General features: G+C 44.1%; 2 protein-coding genes across 3 annotated transcripts; one reads left to right on the top strand and one right to left on the bottom strand.

Annotated features, from left to right (window-relative positions):
- Positions 1–3,134: 3,134 nt before the first annotated feature.
- On the top strand, positions 3,135–10,216 carry LOC123052261 (probable amino-acid acetyltransferase NAGS2, chloroplastic). Of its 2 annotated transcripts, none has more exons than XM_044475385.1 (10): positions 3,135–3,553; positions 4,211–4,298; positions 5,251–5,459; positions 5,684–5,835; positions 6,147–6,534; positions 7,145–7,242; positions 7,845–7,956; positions 8,066–8,204; positions 9,068–9,140; positions 9,837–10,216. In XM_044475385.1, the coding sequence occupies exons 1-10, from the start codon at positions 3,245–3,247 to the stop codon at positions 9,988–9,990; spliced, it is 1,722 nt and encodes a 573-aa protein (XP_044331320.1). In that variant the 5' UTR covers positions 3,135–3,244; the 3' UTR covers positions 9,991–10,216. The 2 variants fall into 2 exon arrangements, with proteins under 2 accessions (XP_044331320.1, XP_044331319.1); XM_044475384.1 differs by having other exon boundaries at positions 3,136–3,553; positions 8,066–8,225.
- Positions 10,217–11,597: 1,381 nt separating this feature from the next.
- On the bottom strand, positions 11,598–13,434 carry LOC123052262 (cysteine-rich and transmembrane domain-containing protein WIH2). Its single transcript, XM_044475386.1, has 3 exons — positions 13,186–13,434; positions 12,888–13,068; positions 11,598–11,854 (listed from the first exon to the last, which is right to left on the bottom strand). Exons 1-3 carry the CDS (start codon positions 13,232–13,234, stop codon positions 11,809–11,811), a joined length of 276 nt encoding a protein of 91 aa, XP_044331321.1. The 5' UTR covers positions 13,235–13,434; the 3' UTR covers positions 11,598–11,808.
- Positions 13,435–22,331: the final 8,897 nt, after the last annotated feature.

Below are 22,331 nucleotides of genomic sequence, written 5' to 3'. Positions count from 1 at the left end.
AAGCCACAATGGTGATATGCCAATTGCTATTTACCCTTCATAAGGACCCTTTTTATCGAATCCGATCCAACTAAAGTGGGAGAGACAGACACCCGCTAGCCACCTTATGCATCAAGTGCATGTCAGTCGGTGGAACCTGTCTCACGTAAGAGTACGTGTAAGGTCGGTCCGGGCCGCTTCATCCCACAATGCCGCCGAATCAAGATAAGACTAGTAACGGTAAGCAAATTGAACAAATCATCGCCCACAACTACTTTGTGTTCTACTCGTGCATAGAATCTACGCATAGACCTGGCTCATGATACCACTGTTGGGGAACGTAGCAGAAATTCAAAATTTCCCTACGTGTCACCAAGATCAATCTAGGAGATGCTAGCAACAAGAGGGGAGGAGTGCATGAACATACCCTTGTAGATCGCGAGCGGAAGCGTTCAAGTGAACGGGGTTGATGGAGTCGTACTCGTCGTGATCCAAATCACCGAAGACCGAGCGCCGAACGGACGACACCTCCGCGTTCAACACACGTACGGTTGGGAAGACGTCTCCTCCTTCTTGATCCAGCGAGGGGAGGGAGAGGTTGATGGAGAGGGGGGGCGCAGCCTTGGGGTGCGGCTGCCCTCCCTTCCCCCACTATATATAGGGCCAAGGGAGAGGGGGGGGCGCAGCCTTGGCCCTTCCTCCAAGGAAGGGTGCGGCCAGGGAGGAGTCCATCCTCCCCAAGGCACCTAGGAGGTGCCTTCCCCTTTTAGGACTCTCCCTTTCCCTTATCTCTTGGCGCATGGGCCTCTTGGGGCTGGTGCCCTTGGCCCATATAGGCCAAGGCGCACACCCCTACAGCCCATGTGGCCCCCCGGGGCAGGTGGACCCCCTTGGTGGACCCCCGGACCCCTTTCGGCACTCCCGGTACAATACCGATAATGCGCGAAACTTTTTCGGCGACCAAAACAAGACTTTCCATATATAAATATTTACCTCCGGACCATTTCGGAACTCCTCGTGACGTCCGGGATCTCATCCGGGACTCCGAACCACTTTCGGGTTACCGCATACTAATATCTCTATAACCCTAGCGTCACCTAACCTTAAGTGTGTAGACCCTACGGGCTCGGGAGTCATGCAGACATGACCGAGATGACTCTCCGGTCAATAACCAACAGCGGGATCTGGATACCCATGTTGGCTCCCACATGTTCCACGATGATCTCATCGGATGAACCACGATGTCGAGGATTCAATCAATCCCGTATACAATTCCCTTTGTCAAGCGGTATGTTACTTGCCCGAGATTCGATCGTCGGTATCCCAATACCTCGTTCAATCTCGTTACCGGCAAGTCACTTTACTCGTACTGTAATGCATGATCCCGTGGCTAACTCCTTAGTCACATTGAGCTCATTATGATGATGCATTATCGAGTGGGCCCAGAGATACCTCTCCGTCATACGGAGTGACAAATCCCAGTCTTGATTCGTGCCAACCCAACAAACACTTTCGGAGATACCTGTAGTGCACCTTTATAGTCACCCAGTTACGTTGTGACGTTTGGTACACCCAAAGCATCCATACGGTATCCGGGAGTTGCACAATCTCATGGTCTAAGGAAATGATACTTGACATTAGAAAATCTCTAGCAAAACGAACTACACGATCTTGTGCTATGCTTAGGATTGAGTCTTGTCCATCACATCATTCTCCTAATGATGTGATCCCGTTATCAATGACATCCAATGTCCATGGTCAGGAAACCATAACCATCTATTGATCAACGAGCTAGTCAACTAGAGGCTTACTAGGGACATGTTGTGGTCTATGTATTCAGACATGTATTACGGTTTCCAGTTAATACAATTATATGAACAATAGACAATTATCATGAACAAGAAAATATAATAATAACCATTTTATTATTGCCTCTAGGGCATATTTCCAACATCCTTTTCTCGAAATCACTAGTTTTTTTAGGGGCTCGAAATCACTAGTTAAGGAGTGCTCGTTGCAAAGATCACTCCCACCTTCTTAGGTTGTGACAAGTGACGCGCTGCATGTGCGCCACTTGTCACAACCGGTGAGTTTTCCCTTTTTTCGTAGATTCGTTTATTCAAAACGTTTTATCTCTTAAACCGTGCGTCCAAATCTCGAACCATTTTCACCCTTGAATTCCTCGCGTCGAGATTTTTAAAACTAGATCCCATGTTGATAGGTTTTTGACGAACTCTTTTTTCATGAAAAAACCGGACAAAAAAACGAACCGGGAGCACGGATTTTTCCCTTTCCGAAAGAGGCACGCCCGTGCCTCTCGCGAAAGCAAAACCGTGCCTCTCGCGGAAGGAAAAAAATGAAAACGCGTTTTTTTTTCTGTTTCCGAGGAGGCACGACCGTGCCTCTCGCGAAAGCACAACCATGCCTCTCGCGGAAGCAAAACCGTGCATCTCGCGAAAGGAAAAAAACAGAAAACACGTTTTTTCCGTTTCCGAGAGGCACGTCGTGAAAGCACAATCGTGCCTCTCGCGGAAACAAAACTATGCCTCTCTCGGAAGGAAAAAAACAGAAAACGCGTTTTCTTTTTCCGTTTTTCGAGAGGCACGGCCGTGCCTCTCGCGAAACGAAAGCACAACCGTGCCTCTCGCGGAAGGAAAAAAATAAAAAATGCGTTTTGTTTCCGTTTCCGAGAGGCACGACCGTGACTCTCGCGAAAGCAAAATCGTGCCTCTCACGGAAGCAAAACCGTGACTCTCGCGGAAGGAAAAAAAGCGTTTTTTCACGCAAATATTTTTGACCAAAAAGTTAAAGAAGACCGGTGGAAAACCGGAACGCCAAAAAAATCCAAAAAAACCGTTTAAAAAGCCAAAAACGCGTGCGAAAAAATAAAAATAATAAAATCCGGAGAAAGCGCCCAAAATGCGACACATGGCGGGCGGCTAAGAGCACACCAAATGACGTTGATCGTTATGAGGCTTTCGAATGAGCGCTCGTTAATTAGTTGCTCTCAACTTTTTTTTTTCGACGAGAGACGGGCATCCGGCCCGCCATAACAATGGGCTGAGCGGTAGAAAGGTAGCTCGTGTTTCGTGTCAAGGGCCAAACGATCTGCTGGTTGGTCTCCACTCTCCAACTACGCGCCAACCCACTTGCTGAAACAACGGCCTACTCGTCGCAACTCGCAAACCGCAGGAGCGCGGACTGTTTCCCTCCCCACTTCCCCAGTCACGAGGCCTAGGGTTCGTAGGTGGGTCCACTTGCTTACATGGCCTCTATGGTTGCCGCCGCGCGCCTCGCCGGCGGGGTCTCGCGGCTGTCGGCTCAGGGTTCTACTGCCCGGGGCCTTCCGCCCGGCAGCCTTCGACTTCCCCCGCCGCGCCGGCGTCTGCGCAGCAGCGTCCGGTGCTGCGTGGTTCGCCATCCCGGCGGCGGCGGCGGCGTGGACGCGGGGGAGGAGTTCGTCGGGTTCTTCCGGGAGGCGTGGCCGTACATACGGGGCCATCGTGGGAGCACCTTCGTGGTCGTTATATCCAGCGAGGTTGTGTCGGGGCCACACTTGGACCGCATTTTGCAGGTACTATGATTGCTTAAGTTGAACTGAGCTGGAGTGTTTAGGATTTTCGTGTTCATTGTTCGTACGAAAGAGCCATTCTTCCATTTAGTCGTGGGGGCCGAACCATGGAATTGTTTTAGTAGCGATTCTAATTATCCAACATAACTTACTTTGATCACAAGTGGTTCAAACAAAACTGTTTATCCATTGGCCAGCTAGAGATGATGACATTTTATGAGATGGATGGACCATATGGTTCATTGGACTTGATCAGTGGGCAAATGATCTAAGCAATCAAGGTATAGTAGCCACTAGCCACTGGACAGCTGCAAATCGTAAGAGTATGGGTTCATTGTACTTAATTTATGGGGATGAGAAATGAGGGACAGAACGAGAAGCAACTTAGTTTTTTGGGGGGTACATAGTTGGAATGAGGGTCTTGTGCGAACATGGATTCAAGACTATAAAAGGCCCCAACGTACTAGGAAAAAGGAGTCAAAATCACTGGTTTTCCTGGCAGGAGTATGGGATTATTTTTTCATTCATGTGACTGAGCTTAGGTGCTACTATTATGCTGCATAGATTTATCGTATTTTGTTGTCATAAAGTTCACATCATTATGGATTCCTTGCATTTTCTAGTTATTTAGGGAAATATTACATTTTCAATCACATGCAGGATATTTCACTACTTCATGGTCTTGGCATTAACTTTGTTCTTGTTCCGGGAACACATGTCCAGATTGATAAACTATTGTCAGAAAGAGGTTAGTTCTGCACATGTAGTACACCAGTCTTCTGTCACTCATATCTGATCACCCTTATGCTACTAACAATTGTATATTTGTTCTTACTTTCCCATCAATGGTTTTATCTATTTATTAAAGTTCACAACACAATGTTTAAGGGATCTTCAGCATATAAAGGTACCTAAAAAACTTAAAGATAGCTTAGTTTCTGAAGCACGCAACTATGCTGGATGAGCAGAAACACAGCTGAACACATTTTGCAACAGCACCATGATACCTTGCTAGTGAACTCTATCTCTTTGAGAAGTACGTAATTTATTTCATCACTTCTGCCCCACTCCCCACCACAAAGCTTCCGTGACACTTCCAAATGTGATCTGTAGAGTGATTGTGAAACAGGGACTGTGTCTAAACTGCTGCTTACATACGTAGAATTTGACGAGTCACATTTGATGAAAGCAGCGACTTATTATACCATTGGTAGGTGAGAGCATCCCCAACAATTTGTTACTAAGCTCATTGCGAAGAGAAGAGGGAATATCTGAACTCATAAATATTTCAATAGTATCAAACCCTCCAATAGGTTGTTACTTAGACCTTTTAGTAAGATAAAACTACATTCAATGTTGTTGAGCCCACAAGATGAGTTTTCTTAGTAACAAGGGTCTCTCCAGGAGACCATATGCTTGTTACTAGTATCTTGTTTGGAGAGCCAAGCTGCTTCTATCATAGTACGAATTCACCATCCCCCCTCATCCTTTCTCCTCCACAGTTCCTAAATGCTGATTTGGCATGACTTTAGTAACAACTCAGGTGGATTGGTGGAAATACTCCGATGATGATGTGAACAATACGTTTCTTCACTATTCTTGTCCTTTGCATTTTCTAATGCAGTCTTTATTCTTCTTTGAACTATATTTCTAGTATTTTCCTGTTCCTGCATATTCTCATCTTATGAAACTTGCTGTAGGAAGGAAGGCTAAGTATGTTGGTCAGTACCGAGTTACCGATTCTGATTCACTAGAAGCTGCGATGGAGGCAGCTGGCAGAATAAGGTTAACAATAGAAGCAAAGCTCTCTCCTGGCCCTCCAATGTTAAACCTCCGTAGACATGGTGTTATTGGTCATTGGCATGGTCTTGTGGATAATGTTGCAAGTGGCAATTTCCTTGGTGCTAAGGTGAATATTTATAGCTGCAGTAAAATATTTGAGATTGGAGACAGCTGTATTACTGGGAGCCCTATCCATCTAGTTCTGCATTTAGGCATTTGAGTGTCTATGTGCCTCCTTGCACGCTATTTCTGTATATTCCTCTACATTTTTTTACCTCTTATCTTCTACTGAACTTCAGTCGGCTGGAGGTCCTGCAATACTGAGTTTATGCAACTAATTTTCTTTGGCAGAGAAGAGGGGTAGTTCATGGTGTTGATTACGGATTTACTGGTGAAGTTAAGAAAATAGATGTTGCACGGATAAAAGAAAGGCTTGATAGTGATAGCATTGTTGTTGTGAGCAATATGGGATACTCGAGCTCAGGAGAAGTTCTAAATTGCAAGTATGTTATTTTCTCTACCAGTTGTTCAATTTCAAGAATTTTTAACGATTATATGCTTGCATTGATTTTTTTCTAAATTATGCATATATTATATGAGAAATACTCCCTCCGTCTCATAATGTAAGACTTTTTTGACACTAATGTAGTGTCAAAAAACGTCCTACATTATGGGACGGAGGTAGTATGTGTGAATTTCCTGTTTTACTTGAAAATTGCTAAATAACTACACCATAGTTTTTTTCTCTCTGTAATTTGTATATATTGTGCGTAACCTACTAAACAAATTAATTTTCCTTGTTTTTAACATTCAGCACTTACGAAGTAGCCACCGCATGTGCCTTAGCCATAGAGGCGGATAAACTTATCTGCGTTGTGGACGGTCAGATATTTGATGAGAATGGACGAGTCATTCATTTCATGTCTCTGGAGGAAGCTGATATGTTGATCAGAAAGCGTGCTAAGCAAAGTGATATTGCTGCAAATTATGTCAAGGTTGTTGATGAGGAGGACCATGAACCATCTTTGAACGGAAAGGGGCATCTTAATGGGTACGCTGCTTCTTTTCAAAACGGTTTGGGTTTTAACAATGGAAATGGTATTTGTTCTGGTGAGCAAGGGTTTGCTATTGGTGGTGAAGAGCGATTAAGCAGGTCAAATGGCTATCTTTCTGAGTTGGCTGCAGCTGCTTATGTATGCCATGTAAGTGGCGTACCTTCCACACGACATTTTTTATTATGTTTCTGCTTTAAGATCTACTAGTTTTCTACAGAGCATAAGATGAACATATCTTTGTTTTTGAAATAGTGTCCTCCACGAAGTAGCAACATTGTTTTCTGCATTTGCCATTTGCATTGTTGTTCTTGTTGAATGTAGCTATTGCTATTGTATCAGTGTCATGCTGCTATGCACCTATGTCTTATTGGATCCACATGGCTTGAAGTGTGGCAGCAATCCTGTTGAAGCAATACTAGCATCACCTAACGTCTTGTCAGATCTGAGAAAGCTGGCACATTGAACGACATAAAGAATACCCTATCTTAGTGCATCACTATCTTGCTGTAGCTTGGGTCGATGTCCCTGCTGAGGACTACAGTACAGTAGTATCCATGTATCTAAAGCTTGGGTGTGGTTTGAGTAGAAGGTGGCATGCGTGTGATACTTGTGTTTGCTCTTTCAATAAAGCAAGAAATATTCCTTCAAACAGTGAAATATTCAAACCATGTTCCGAATGAAGCGTAAGCTGCAAAGTTCCATGCCAGTCTCTATCACTTAAATTTGTCTATATACATTTATTTCTTCCTTATGCCAGGCTGGTGTTCAAAGAGTGCATATCATAGATGGTACAGTTGATGGATCACTGCTATTAGAGTTGTTTACAAGAGATGGTGCTGGGACAATGATTGCGAGGTATTCTTAACGTCTTTTCTTTTCATTTTCTTATTTAGTTGAAAGGCGTTCAGCCTGGCTTATATTGAAAGCCAACAATGCACAAATCAAATTTTTGTAGACAAAAAGTCTAGGTCCAGTACACAACCAATGCTCCCATGCCTGCTTTATCCTTCTATTGACTTGGATGCATCTCATAAACTCATTAATATCTTTCTTTTTCTTATTCTTGATTCCTGGTAGAAACACTAGCATGTGAGAAATTAGATGCCTCTAGCAGTTTCAACATAGTATAGAGTATTACTATACTGATAAAAAAATATCTACTTGTGAGCTGGCTTGGACTGGTTGATAAGGTAAAGGAAAAAATAATTAACTATGTGTTTCACACCCAAGACACTACAACTTCTATGTTGTTGCTATTCATGTCAGCAGCCAGTAGATCTTTTTGCAAGTTTAGCATTGATCCATAATATATGTCAAAGCTGAAGATACATCTCAAACGTGTTTCTGAAACAAATATTTCACCATGGTATTCTTTGTACATAAAGATGTCTTTTGGAATCTAGGCTGTACAAGCTATCACAGTTAAGATTCATGTCCTACCTATCACATGTTTTCAGGGATGTTTATGAAGGAACAAGAATGGCGACGGAGGAAGATCTTCCTGGCATAAGAAAACTTATCTACCCACTAGAGGAATCTGGTGTTTTAGTGCGAAGAACAGATAAAGAGGTGTGTTAAGATTTTGATTTTGAGAAATCTTATATAATGAGTGCTTCATTCTCTTCATAGTTAGTACATAGTAGTGCTAAAATGTTTCTTTTTAACAACGTCTCTTCAGCTTCTTGAAGCGTTGTATTCATTCTATGTTGTTGAAAGAGATGGTTCAGTAATTGCATGTGCTGCTCTCTTTCCATTTCCCGAGGACAAATCTGGTGAAGTTGCTGCAATTGCTGTATCTGAAGAATGCCGAGGAAGAGGTATGGGGGATAAGTTGCTTGGTAAGTTCATTGCCACATGCATTATTTTTGTTCTGAAAGTAGCAACTGAATTGTTGCCACTTGAAGTTTCAAAGACGGTGTTCTATTGCATAATATACTCTGGAAAGATTCACCCATATTAGTGTACGTCTGGTGGTCTTGAGCTGTGCTATAGCTAAGAAATACAGGATTAGCACAATTTTGTTTCTGCTTGATAATGTTCCGTAACCTGATCTTTAACATTCGCAATGTTTTACATCGATATGTTTAATCTTAAAATTTATGGATACATGTCGAGGTATGCAGTTGACTGGTTTTCGAAACAAGTTGGGGTGTCATTTCATAAAAACAGAACTGTTAGCGACAGAGCTGACTTAGCGGAATTTACTATTTTTGATTGGTTGTTGTGACTCCTGTTGCAGCCATAGCTTTTCCCCAAAGCACATGGACACACACATGTTTCACTGTGCCCAGTTGGCTCCTTTGTCGTACACATATACCAACTCAAAAAGATAAAAAGGATAGAAAAGAAACCACATCAAAGAATATGGTGGTGAGGGAGTCCCTTTTTTAACTAGCTAGTGTACTACTAACCATCTGACGATGATAGCCAGAAATCTGATTAAAATGATGGAGAAAAAACTACCATAAAAGAAAATGGTGATGAGTGAGTTCCTTGTTAACTAGCAAGTCTGCTACTAACCATCTGATGGCGATGGCCAGAAATCAGAATTTTAATCTGGCGATTTTTCTCTCGTGTTCTCAGAAATATTAAAATAGCTCCTACCTGCCGGTGTTAGTTTCTACTGTACTACAAAGGATATTACACACTTTTTTTACTTGTGGTTGTGGTTATGCTTCAGATTACATTGAGAAGGAGGCATTATCCCTTGGTCTTGGCAAATTGTTCTTGCTTACTACACGGACAGCCGATTGGTATGTACCTATATCCTCCTCTTGGCTTATATATAGCAGGTTTCATATCCCACGACCAAGGACAAAATGGTTCACCTCTCTATTATCTTAGTGCAGACATTAAGTTGTCAGTTAGCTCAAGTTCGAATTTAGAGATGTTCAAAGCACTAGGCTCTCTTAAATCCCAAGTTTCATAAGAAAGCTTCCCATGGTCCAAGTGAAGTTTCATGGTCTTTCTTGGGTGTAGATTTGTCAATTTCTTTCGCATGATTTCACTAGGACATCTCTAATAGCACATCTCAGTCATTTCTTAGAGGGTGCCACTATAGCATTTTGTTCATGTAGACGAGAGAACATAAGAGAATAAAGTTGTTTCTGCAACAAAAAAATAACATTGTTGCTAACACTAGTTGCATGGAACAACCAAACATGCTGTTTGAGGCCACAGTTGTTTGTAAATTCAGTCCACCAAACTCTATTGGCGAGGTTAATTTTTGTGGTGAAGAAACAATCTGTTCTACTGGAGAGCTTGTTACTTGTATCATAGCGCATGCGGTTGTGTTGTTTCTCTCTGACCTAGAAAAAAACTTGTTGGGGAGCCCTTTGGACCTGTTACACGCTCCAGTGAATGATGAAGTGCAATGATCAATCACATGGGAAATAGACATTGATTCAGCTTTTCATATGTTTGCTTGTGCTTAATTTGAAACGATGCAGGTTTGTGCGACGTGGCTTCTCAGAGTGTTCGATTGAATCTATTCCTGAGCAGAGAAGAAAACGCATCAATCTGTCACGTGGATCAAAATATTATATAAAGCAGCTCCAGCCAAAGCATGCTGGTGTCCCTGTCAACAATTTTGCTGGCAGATGACAGGACTTCCAAAGAATTTGGTGAGAGTCAGACGAGATATCTGCACTGGTTACATCAAGGCTTTTATATATGTTTAGTTGTAATTTCAGATAGAAATATAACTGCAGCCTGTGATAGCGGCTTAAATTTTTTCTCTTTTACTTATGGATGTAAAAAAGGCACTTTGTGACACAACAGAAAACAAATATCAGAGGAATTTCTATACAGAAACCATCTGCAAGCAGTATAATGATGCTTCCCTGGAAAAGCAATTGATGATGCCAAATGGAGGTGTGCATGTGCTACCCCCCTGATTGAGCCGGCATGTTCACTGATGGGACATATTCTACACATCTCTTAAGACTACTCTGAAAAGAAAATGGTAATGGAAAGTATGCGCTCTTGGTGGCAAATCACTCATTATATCTTGGTGGCGGTTTTCTTTCTCTTGCTTCCACCTTTGATTTCGATGTACACCCTCCGTGTGAATTGCCAAAACAGCTTATATTTAGGAACAGAGGTAGTAAAAGCTTGAAAAGCGAGCCTGATGCTTGATTCCTGCGATGTTATATTCTTATGATGATTTCCTTTTGCCTGGATTGAGAAGCAAAAGGCGTTTCGATGTGTTGCTGCTCCGGAGAACAAATCAAATGGAATACTTCGCGTGGAGGTTTGCTACTTATCAGATGCCGCACATGCATGCATGCATGCCGAGATTAGCTTGCAGTTGGCAGCACGCACCCTTTCGAGCCGGCAGCAAGCCGGAGAGGAATAAATTTCATGGTTGGATATATTCCATTTTAAAGACCCGGAGCACATGCATATGCTGGTGCACTGTACTGCCCAAGGTGGGTGGGTGCCTTCATTGCTGGGCGTGACGGACACACGATGTGGAATTAGGCAACGTACTGTCATCATCAGTGTGAGAATCTAAAACAAAATGCCATCATCATCAGGTAATACTCCCTCCGTTCCTAAATATAAGTCTTTGTAGAAATTTCACTATGAACCACATACGGATGTATATAGATGCATTTTAAGTGTACATTCATTAATTTTGCTCCGTATGTACCATCTAGTAAAATCCCTACAAAGACTTATATTTAGGAACGGAGGGAGTAGATAAGAGGGATTACACGTCGACCTGTGCCTGTATAGATGGCGTGCTTTGTTTGCTTAGCCTCGGCACTTTGCTCATGGAAAACAGCGTGAGGCTTCGACGAAACAATCACTGCACTCTTTACTTACCATAAAGATGGTTGGATTGTGTTGAAACGAAAGCAATCCTCCAAAGCAGGTTCCACAAACCCTGGTCAAGTGTTGATTGCAGGCAAACAATCACAAAATACAAAATATCACCGAGTGTAAAACGGTAGAGAAAGACCTACAACGTCCTTTGATGATGGTATAGCACGGTAGAAATCCTGCGGCCTCAACGAGGTCAGATTGGAAGAATCGGATAAAGTGCAGTCCAGTCAAAATCTCAGGCGTAATCCGGCGGCTAAACGAGCACGTCAGCGCAAACGTGAGCATCAGTATTCAGTGGCGACGTGCCAGAAAAAGATCAAATTGGACATCACAACCGCGAGTTGAATTCCACACCAGACAAGAGATAAACCGACACAATATACACACGGAAGGCACCAGGCATAATATAATCATCAGTCGACAACCAAGCGAATAGTTGCAATGCAGAGAGGTTCATAAACATGGATCAAGCAAAGTAGGCGATAATGCCCGACGAGAAATAATATTTAAGCTACTAGCAGCATTTCTCCGTCAGAGAGGATAGCTCAGTCCCAGTTCCACGAAGTTGATCGTCGTCTTCTTCCTCCCTCCTCAGAAGCAGGCGTCCAGGAGACAGCAGCAGCAAAGGGCGGCCAGGCTGTCGCGAACAAAAATATCACAAGGGAATCATGAGACAGAACATCCAAGGCAGGATAAAGTAGCTGGCTAGCTGCATAATATACTGGCAGCATTTGCAACAAGTACTATATTATATGCCTATGGCCGGCATAATGAAACATTATGCGAATTCGAAATGCCCAACCATGCACGCAATTTTCAACTGTTATACTAGTATATACTACTGACAGTTTAGTGCGCGAGCATCTAAATAATTACTAGTACTGTACTGTAATCAATCTGATCGAGAATCTCCGGTGAGAGGACTCAGAGGAGAGCCGTTCTTCATGCAATTTTCAACTGTTTTAGGATACAAACAATTAGTGCGTGAGCATCTACGTAATTAGTACTGCAATAAAGCCGGTTGATAATCTTGGGTCAGAGGATAGCCGTTCTTTGGTAGTACCGCGTCGTCAACGGAAATATTAATTCCCGATTCCCAGGTTGCCTCGTCCCGAAGGAATCTAATCTAAAGAAAACAAAGCCTATTTCTATACAAGAACATTTTCTGATCTTATCTCAATGCCGGTCCAAAACGCATGTGAAACGCCTCCCGGAAATCGTGACCGCGGAGACGCATTTTTTTTCGGTTAGTGAGGATGGCTGCTGGCTACACAACAGATGACTTTGACTTGCATCCGAGCCGTCAATTTCAAGATCGGATGGTTCATGCCACGGCATGAGGGACGAGACAACCCCTCGCCGCGGGGAATACGTGTGCGCTTTGAGTGGAGCGACCGACACGTCGTCGAGACCGCGACTGCTCTCTCTCTCTCTCTCTCGCCCTTTCCCGAGGGTTCGCTCACGCGTCAAGTCGCGGTCCCCACCCAAGCAAACGTGCAAGAGACGGCCACCGACGGGGAAAGGGGTCGCCGCCGGCGTGCCCGGGCAGATCTGACCCGGCTGATCATGATTTCCAGCCCTCCAAACAAGCCGCTGGCCGGCTTTGATCTAATCTAGCGCTCGGGACACCGCAGGTAGGAAAAATCGAGGAGATGGGACGAGGAGCTTACCATCCCTCCATGAAGGAAGGCCCGCTGCTCTGCTGCTGCTGCTGGTGGGGCGGCGGCTGCTGCGCGTACTGCGGCGGGTAGCCCTGCTGGGGGTAGCCGGCCGGCGGGTAGCCCTGCGCCGGGGGTGGGTAGCCGGCCGGAGGGTACCCCGGCGGTGGGTATCCGCCCTTGTCCCCGTAGCCTGAGGATTCAAAGATTCACAGGCCAAGATTCATCAGCACAAAAAAGGAAAGGAACACCGCGAAGGGAAAGAGAATCGATGTGCACGGGTGGAGACGGGAATCGACGGGGCGCGCACCTTGCGGCGGCGGGGCGCCGACGGGTGGCTGCTGGTTGTAGTAGCTCATCTCCTCCTCCTCCTCTGGCTCCGGGGTCTCTCGCTGGTTCCTCGCGGCGATCGGAGCAGGTGCAGCAGGGCTTTGTTTGAGGCGCTGGGGTTTGGGTGATTTGGTGGGCGTCGGGTCAGGTGGTTTTTATATAGCGGAATTCGCCAAACCGCGTCCCGAACGTGGGCGCATGGGCCTGATTGGTGGGGCCGCGTGACGCGTTTGCCCGGCCCGGGTTTCGCCGCGGCGCGCACTTGCCTGCCCGTTGCCACCAGAACGCGTCGCCCGGGCCGGGTGAATTTATGGTTACCTGGTTTTTCTTTTGGCAAATGTGGGTAGGAGTGCCTGATTTGGTTCCTTTTCCTTCGGTGTACCTGCCAAGCGTATAGCCCGGCCACGCGGTTCTTTTGGCTCGGAACATGCATTTGCTGTAACAAAGATATTTTGAGCCATGTTCGCATACCTCATCTCTATGAACCCATACACATTCTATCACTATGAGTATCACCTAAAGATTAAGACGGCACATCGTTTTAAGACCGATGAAGTCGTGACGGTCGCCTTCGTGGTCGACAGAAACGTCTCCTCCCCCTAAACACACATCACCGAGAAATCTGAAATAAATCTAGCAAAATGTAAGGACCAATGTCAAGTCTGGTGATTGAATTTTTGTGAGCAGATTATACCACTGTCCTCCTAACCAACCACATTTTGGTTTACGGCACGTACGATTGTTGATAAGGCAATCTTATTTTAAGTCCGCCACGTAATCTAAGAAGATAATAAAAAAAGATGTACACTGACTTATTTCGACCATCTCTTAGTTAAAAGAAGGCAAATCTTTTTTTTTTATGATTTCTCTCTCGTTTGTCTCAGCATTTATTCTATGCAGCACTTTTAAGATGACACTATTGTACATGCCCTGAGACATCTTGCTGTTAAACCTAACTCATGACTTCTTTGATTCATCTATATATCTATACAATATAAAATGACACACACGGGCAGATACAATTAATCTCGGCCATGCCATATCCAACTATCTAGGTTGGTCAAATGGTTAGTGCTCAAATGTTTAGCGTTCAATTAATATCATATCAAATAGTGTATCAATGTCTGTGCTATAATCAGATATAATTAACATGCAGTTGATATCTACCTAATATCAATGTGCAAACAATTTCCTCTGTAATATCAACGTCCATTGCATGTATGCATTTATAGTAAAAAGAAAGAAAGAAAATATAGGAATAGTGTTTTTTCTTCCATGGTGACATTGTTCACCTATTTGATTCAAAGGAATTGGGCATACCAAAAACGGAGGAAATTTTCCTTAAATTGAGTTTTGAAGGAAAATAAAGGTATTTTACAATCCACTCAAACCTTTTCTACATACATGTGCACAAGTAAGGAGACAAAAGCCATAAAATGCGTAATATTAGATTCATCTTATCTTGCATATCATTTGATCTTCATTTGATCATATCTCTACTCTTATAAAAAAAGATGGTGATGATGGTGTGCCTGTCATCCTGCAAGATAGGTCGTCCGATCTATATCTAACGCATAGGAAGTAAGCTATGACAATTTTGCAAAAAGATACCCGCACCCCTCTCCACATTTGCAGATAAGGTCTTCGCTCGTTCATCTTTGTCTCCCACAAGATAAACTACTCACATAAATGCATCTTGATGTTTCGTGCAATGCACGGGCCTCTTGCTAGTGTTTTAGGAATTCTGTGTTTATCTTATTCATGCAAATCAAATACCCAAATTCTGCACATGCTTGTGTTTTCACAATGCTTTGTTTAGACATGCGATCCTATCCAATTTATGTATTTTTTGAAACCCTGTGATTATGATATGATATTTCAAACACCAGCTTGCAATGTACAACCACGTGCTCATACAACATTGTTACTTCAAATCCTCACTGATTCCATTTGTGCTGCCCCAAGGAGCGATGTGACGGCCCGCTATTTTTTCGGTGGAACTCTGAAGAAACAAAATCTCATCCTTTCAATTTCTTCTTCACTAGGCTTCCCTCATCTGGGATCCCCGAGGAAGAGAATCAAGTTGGCCCTCGGAAATAACTTGATGCACTATCCCCCTTCAACCTTTTGAGCGAAATATTTTTCTCCTATGAATTAGGGAAGCCCTTGTATACAAAATATTGTAGCTGTCATATTTGCATCTTAAGAACAATGCTCATAACTTTAGCATATAAAGTGTCAGAGTGTTCCCTGGGTCTAACCAACTTGATCTTTCGACATGCAACCGGCCTGATCTCAACATGGCAATGGGTACCCGCAACCCGCGACCCAGCGGGCAAAAACCCTATTGGGTAAGGGTTTGGAAAAAATAAATACCCATGTGTTTATAAAATGAGAAAAAATTGTACCCATCGGGTAAGTGGGGTATAGGTACAGGATGGTTTAGGATTTAGGGAACGCATTCAATATGAAGGAAATATGCCCTAGAGGCAATAATAAAGTTGTTATTTATATTTCCTTATATCATGATAAATGTTTATTATTCATGCTAGAATTGTATTAACCGGAAACTTAGTACATGTGTGAATACATAGACAAACAGAGTGTCCCTAGTATGCCTCTACTTGACTAGCTCGTTAATCAAAGATGGTTAAGTTTCCTGACCATAGACATGTGTTGTCATTTGATCAACGAGATCACATCATTAGAGAATGATGTGATGGAAAAGACCCATCCGTTAGCTTAGCATAATGATCGTTTAGTTTTATTGCTATTGCTTTCTTCATGACTTATACATATTCCTCTGACTATTAGATTATGCAACTCCCGAATACCGGAGGAACACTTTGTGTGCTATCACAACGTAACTGGGTGATTATAAAGATGCTCTACAGGTGTCTCCGAAGGTGTTTGTTGAGTTGGCATAGATTGATATTAGGATTTGTCACTCCGTGTTTCGGAGAGGTATCTCTGAACCCTCTCGGTAATGCACATCACTATAAGCCTTGCAAGCAATGTGACTAATGAGTTAGTTGCGGGATGATGCATTACGAAACGAGTAAAGAGACTTGCCAGTAACGAGATTGAACTAGCTATGATGATACCGATGATCGAATCTCGGGCAAGTAACATACCGATGACAAAGGGAATAACGTATGTTGTTATGCGGTTTGACCGAGAAAGATCTTCGTAGAATATGTAGGAGCCAATATGAGCATCCAGGTTCCGCTATTGGTTATTGACCGGAGATGTGTCTCGGTCATGTCTACATAGTTCTCGAACCCGTAGGGTCCGCATGCTTAACGTTCGATGACGATTTGTATTATGAGTTATGTGTTTTGGTGACCGAAGTTTGTTCGGAGTCCCGGATGAGATCACGTACATGACGAGGAGTCTCAAAATGGTCGAGAGGTAAAGATTGATATATTGGACGAAGGTATTCGGACACCGGAAAGGTTTCGGGACGTTTCGGATATTTATCGGGGAACCGAGGGGTTACCGGAACCCCTCGGGGAAGTTATGGGCCTTAATGGGCCATAAGGGAGTAGGAGAGGGCAGCCCACAAGGTGGCGTCCCCCCAAGGGCAGTCCGAATTGCACTAGGGGGAGGGGGTGCAGGCCCCTCTTTCCTCTCCCTCTCCTTCCCTCCTTCCCCCTCTTGGAATAGAAAAGAGAGTCCAACTAGGATTGGGAATCCTAGTTGGACTCCCCCTTGGCGCGCCCCCTCATGGCCGCCGGCCTCCTCCCTCTCCTCCTTTATATACGTGGCCAGGGGGCACCCCAGAGGCACAACAGTTGTTTCTTAGCCGTGCGTGGTGCCCCCTCCATAGTTTACCACATCGGTCATATTGTCGTAGTGCTTAGGCGAAGCCCTGCACGAATCACATCATCAACACCGTCGCCACGCCGTCGTGCTGACGAAAATCTCCCTCAACCCTCTACTGGATCAAGAGCTCGAGGGACGTCATCGAGCTGAACGTGTGCTGAACACGGGGGTGCTGTACGTTCGGTTGGATCGTGAAGACGTTCGACTACATCAACCGCGTTAACTAAACGCTTCCGCTTTCGGTCTACGAGGGTACGTGGACACACTCTCCCCCTCTCGTTGCTATGCATCTCCTAGTTAGATCTTGCGTGATCATAGGATTTTTTTTTGAATTACTACGTTACCCAACAGTGGCATCGAAGCCAGGTTTATGCATAGATGACATGCACGAGTAGAACACAATGAGTTGTGGACGATACTAGTCATACTGCTTACCACCAACGTCTTACTTTGATTCGGCAGTATTGTTGGATGAAGCGGCCCCGACCGACATTACATGACCTCATTCATGAGACTGGTTCTACCGACGTGCTTCCCACACAGGTGGCTAGCGGGTGTCTGTTTCTCCAACTTTAGTTGAATCGAGTTTGACTACGGCCGGTCCTTGTTGAAGGTTAAAACAACACACTTGACGAAAAATCATTGTGGTTTTGATGCGTAGGTAAGAACAGTTCTTGCTAGAAGCCCGTAGCAGCCACGTAAAACTTGCAACAACAAAGTAGAGGACGTCTAACTTGTTTTTGCAGGGCATGTTGTGATGTGATATGATCAAGATGTGATGAGATATAAGTTGTTGTATGAGATGATCATGTTTTGTAAAAGTTATCGGCAACTGGCAGGAGCCTTATGGTTGTCGCTTTATTGTATGAAATGCAGTCGCCATGTAATTGCTTTACTTTATCACTAAGCGGTAGCGATAGTCGTAGAAGCAATAGTTGGCGAGACGACAACGATGCCACGATGGAGATCAAGTTGTCAAGCCAGTGACGATGGAGATCATGACGGTGCCTTGGAGATGGAGATCAAAGGCACAAGATGATGACGGCCATTTCATGTCACATATTTTGATTGCATGTGATGTTTATCCTTTATGCATCTTAGTTTTCTTAGTACGACGGTAGTATTATAAGATGACCCCTCACTAAATTTTAAGGTATAAGTGTTCTCCCTGAGTATGCACCGTTGCTACACTTCGTCGTGCCGAGACACCACGTGATGATCGGGTGTGATAAGCTCTACGTTCACATACAACGGGTGCAAGCCATTTTTGCACGTGCAGAATACTTGGGTTAAACTTGACGAGCCTAGCATATGCAGATATGGCCTCGGAACACTGAGATCGAAAGGTCGAACGTGAATCATATAGTAGATATGATCAACATAGTGATGTTCACCATTGAAAACTACTCCATCTCACGTGATGATCGGACATGGTTTAGTTGATATGGATCACGTGATCATTTAGATGACTAGAGGGATGTCTATCTAAGTGGGAGTTCTTATGTAATATGATTAATTGAACCTTAATTTATCATGAACTTAGTACCTCATAGTTTTTGCATATCTATGTTGTTGTAGATCAATGGCCCGTGCTACCGTTCCCTTGAATTTTAATGCGTTCCTAGAGAAAGCTAAGTTGAAAGATGATGGTAGCAACTACACGGACTGGGTCCGTAACTTGAGGATTATCCTCATTGCTGCACAAAAGAATTATGTCCTTGAAGCACCGCTAGGTGTACCACCCCCCAGCAACTGTAGACATTATGAATGCCTGGCAGTCGCGTGTTGATGACTACTCGATAGTTCAGTGTGCCATGCTTTACGGCTTAGAATCGGGACTTCAAAGATGTTTTGAACGTCATGGAGCATATGAGATGTTCCAGGAGTTGAAGTTAATATTTCAAGCAAATGCCCGAGTTGAGAGATATGAAGTCTCCAACAAGTTCTATAGCTGCAAAATGGAGGAGAATAGTTCTGTCAGTGAACACATACTCAGAATGTCTGGGTACCACAACCACTTGACTCAGCTGGGAGTTAATCTTCCTAATGATAGTGTCATTGACAGGGTTCAATCACTGCCACCAAGCTATAAAGGCTTCGTGATGAACTATAATATGCAATGGATGGAAAAGACAATTCCCGAGCTCTTCGCGATGCTAAAGGCTGTGGAGGTAGAAATCAAGAAGGAGCATCAAGTGTTGATGGTTAACAAGACCACTAGTTTCAAGAAAAAGGGCAAAGGGAAGAAGGGGAACTTCAAGAAGAATAGCAAGCAAGTTGCTACTCCCGGGAAGAAGCCCAAGTCTGGACCTAAGCCTGAAATTGAGTGCTTCTACTGCAAAGGGACTGGTCACTGGAAGCGGAACTGCCCCAAGTTGCTACCTCTACATCTACCGTCGGTATTAGTTTTAGACCTGAATAGTTGTTATTTGGTGCCAGCGTTGAGCATGAACATTATATCTGGATCTTGTTTGATGCGAGACGGTTATTCATTTAAATCAGAGAATAATGGTTGTTCTATTTATACGAGTAATATCTTTTATGGTCATGCACCCTTGATGAGTGGTCTATTTTTGTTGAATCTCGATTGTAGTGATACACATATTCATAATATTGAAGCCAAAAGATGCAAAGTTAATAATGATAGTGCAACTTATTTGTGGCACTGCCGTTTAGGTCATATTGGTGTAAAGCGCATGAAGAAACTCCATGCTGATGGACTTTTGGAATCACTTGATTATGAATCACTTGATGCTTGCGAACCATGCCTCATGGGCAAGATGACTAAAACTCCGTTCTCCGGAACAATGGAGCGAGCAACTGACTTATTGGAAATAATACATACTGATGTATGCGGTCCGATGAGTGTTGAGGCTCGCGGTGGGTATCGCTATTTTCTGACCTTCACGGTTGATTTGAGCAGATATGGGTATATCTACTTGATGAAACATAAGTCTGAAACATTTGAAAAGTTCAAAGAATTTTAGAGTGAAGTGGAAAATCATCCTAACAAGAAAATAAAATTTCTGCGATCCGATCGCGGAGGTGAATATTTGAGTTATGAGTTTGGTCTTCATTTGAAACAATGTGGAATAGTTTCGCAACTCACGCCACCTGGAACACCATAGCGTAATGGTGTGTCCGAATGTCGTAACCGTACTTTATTAGATATGGTGCGATCTATGATGTCTCTTACCGATTTACCACTATCATTTTGGGATTATGCTTTAGAGACGGCTGCATTCACGTTAAATAGGGCACCATCTAAATCCGTTGAGACGACACCATATGAACTGTGGTTTGGCAAGAAACCTAAGCTGTTGTGACGCCCTCGATTCAATCGTACACTAATCATACACGCAAATGTGTACGATCAAGATCAAGGACTCATAGGAAGATATCACAACACAACTCTAGACACAAATAAAATAATACAAGATTTATATTACAAGCCATGGGCCTCGAGGGCTCGAATAAATAAGCTCGAATACACAAGAGTCAGCGGAAGCAACAATATCTGAGTACAAACATAAGTTGAACAGGGGATGCCTTAAGAAGGCTAGCACAAAAGCAACACGATCGAAGAGGCAAGGCCTCCTGCCTGGGAGCCTCCTAACTACTCCTGGTCGTCAGCGGTCTCCACGTAGTAGTAGGCACCCTCGGGGTAGTAGTAGTCGTCGGTGGGGTCATCTGGATCCTGGGCTCCACCATCTGGTTGCGACAACCGGAAAGAAGAAAGAAGGGGGAAAGGGGGTAGCAAAGCAACTGTGAGTACTCATCCAAAGTACTCGCAAGCAAGGATCTACACTACATATGCAACAATATCAAAGGAAGGCTGTATATGTGGACTGGGCTGTAGAAATGCCAGAATAAGAGGGGGAGAAGCTAGTCCTATCAAAGACTAGCATCTTCTGGAAACCACCTTCTTGCAACAACAGGAGGGAGTAGAGTAGTATAACATAAGTCATATTTATGTTGTTGTATCAACGCTCCGGGATCCTTTCTCGACTCCCGAAGCAACATATTGAAAACATGCCTCAACATCCAGTTCTAGTTGTATCGATCGGGATACAACTCCGAGTGTCCGTTACCGTAGGACAGGCTATCGATAGATGTTTTCTTCCCTGCAGGGTGCACCAACTTACCCACCACGCTCGATTAACTCCAGCCGGACACACTTTACTGGGTCATGCCCGGCCTCGGCCAAACAATACGCTGCAACCCGACCAAGGCTTAATAGAGAGGTCAAGCACGCCAGACTAAACCTATGCCCCCAGGGGTCTTGGGCCATCGCCCTGGGAACTCCTGCACGTTGCGTGGGCGGCCGGTGAGCAGACCTAGCTACCTCCTTAAAAAGGCAGGTGCTTACGCAGTCCAACCCGGCGCGCGTCGCTCAGTCGCAGACGTCTATTAAGCTTCAGCTGATGCATACGACGCAGAACACCCATACTATGCCCACGTGATGGTTAGTGCTATCAGGCCAGAGGCCCTTCGGATCAAATATCCAAATTGTAGTGGATTAGGAATGCGCGGTAACAAGCAGAGACTCACGAAAGATGTGACCCCGTCACCTCGTCTCGAGGACTTGCGGCAAGGGCTAAGAATGCCCGGCCACACCTCGTAATTATCTCGCGGGCACCCTCCAGGTCAACCCGACTCCTCATCACCCGCAAATATGCTCGCGCGGGTGATGACCCACAAGTATAGGGGATCTATCGTAGTCCTTTCGATAAGTAAGAGTGTCGAACCCAACGAGGAGCAGAAGGAAATGATAAGCGGTTTTCAGCAAGGTATTCTCTGCAAGCACTGAAATTGTAGGTAACAGATAGTTTTATGATAAGATAATTTGTAACGAGCAACAAATAACAAAAGTAAATAAAGTGCAGCAAGGTGGCCCAATCCTTTTTGTAGCAAAGGACAAGCCAGGACAAACTCTTATATAATGAAATGCGCTCCCGAGGACACATGGGAATTATCGTCAAGCTAGTTTTCATCACGTTCATATGATTCGCGTTCGGTACTTTGATAATTTGATATGTGGGTGGACCGGTGCTTGGGTGCTGTCCTTGCTTGGACAAGCATCCCACTTATGATTAACTCCTATTGCAAGCATTCGCAACTACAAAAGAAGTATTAAGGTAAACCTAACCATAGCATGAAACATATGGATCCAAATCAGCCCCTTACGAAGCAACGCATAAACTAGGGTTTAAGCTTCTGTCACTCTAGCAACCCATCATCTACTTATTACTTCCCAATGCCTTCCTCTAGGCCCAAATAATGGTGAAGTGTCATGTAGTC

Source organism: Triticum aestivum, chromosome 2D (assembly GCF_018294505.1).
Source record: "Triticum aestivum cultivar Chinese Spring chromosome 2D, IWGSC CS RefSeq v2.1, whole genome shotgun sequence".
In the NCBI taxonomy this organism is placed as follows: domain Eukaryota; kingdom Viridiplantae; phylum Streptophyta; class Magnoliopsida; order Poales; family Poaceae; genus Triticum; species Triticum aestivum.
The sequence above is the reverse complement of the archived record's forward strand: the minus strand, read 5'-3'. Positions and strand labels throughout refer to the sequence as shown.

Coding starts and splice junctions, on each gene's coding strand:
- LOC123052262 (XM_044475386.1), bottom strand. CDS start 13,234: ATGAGCTACTACAACCAGCAGCCACCCGTCGGCGCCCCGCCGCCGCAA. Junction 13,069..13,185: donor CGGCGCCCCGCCGCCGCAAG/GTGCGCGCCCCG, acceptor TTGAATCCTCAG/GCTACGGGGACAAGGGCGGA. Junction 11,855..12,887: donor CCTTCCTTCATGGAGGGATG/GTAAGCTCCTCG, acceptor TGTTCGCGACAG/CCTGGCCGCCCTTTGCTGCT.
- LOC123052261 (XM_044475384.1), top strand. CDS start 3,245: ATGGCCTCTATGGTTGCCGCCGCGCGCCTCGCCGGCGGGGTCTCGCGG. Junction 5,836..6,146: donor GGAGAAGTTCTAAATTGCAA/GTATGTTATTTT, acceptor TTTAACATTCAG/CACTTACGAAGTAGCCACCG. Junction 7,243..7,844: donor GCTGGGACAATGATTGCGAG/GTATTCTTAACG, acceptor ACATGTTTTCAG/GGATGTTTATGAAGGAACAA.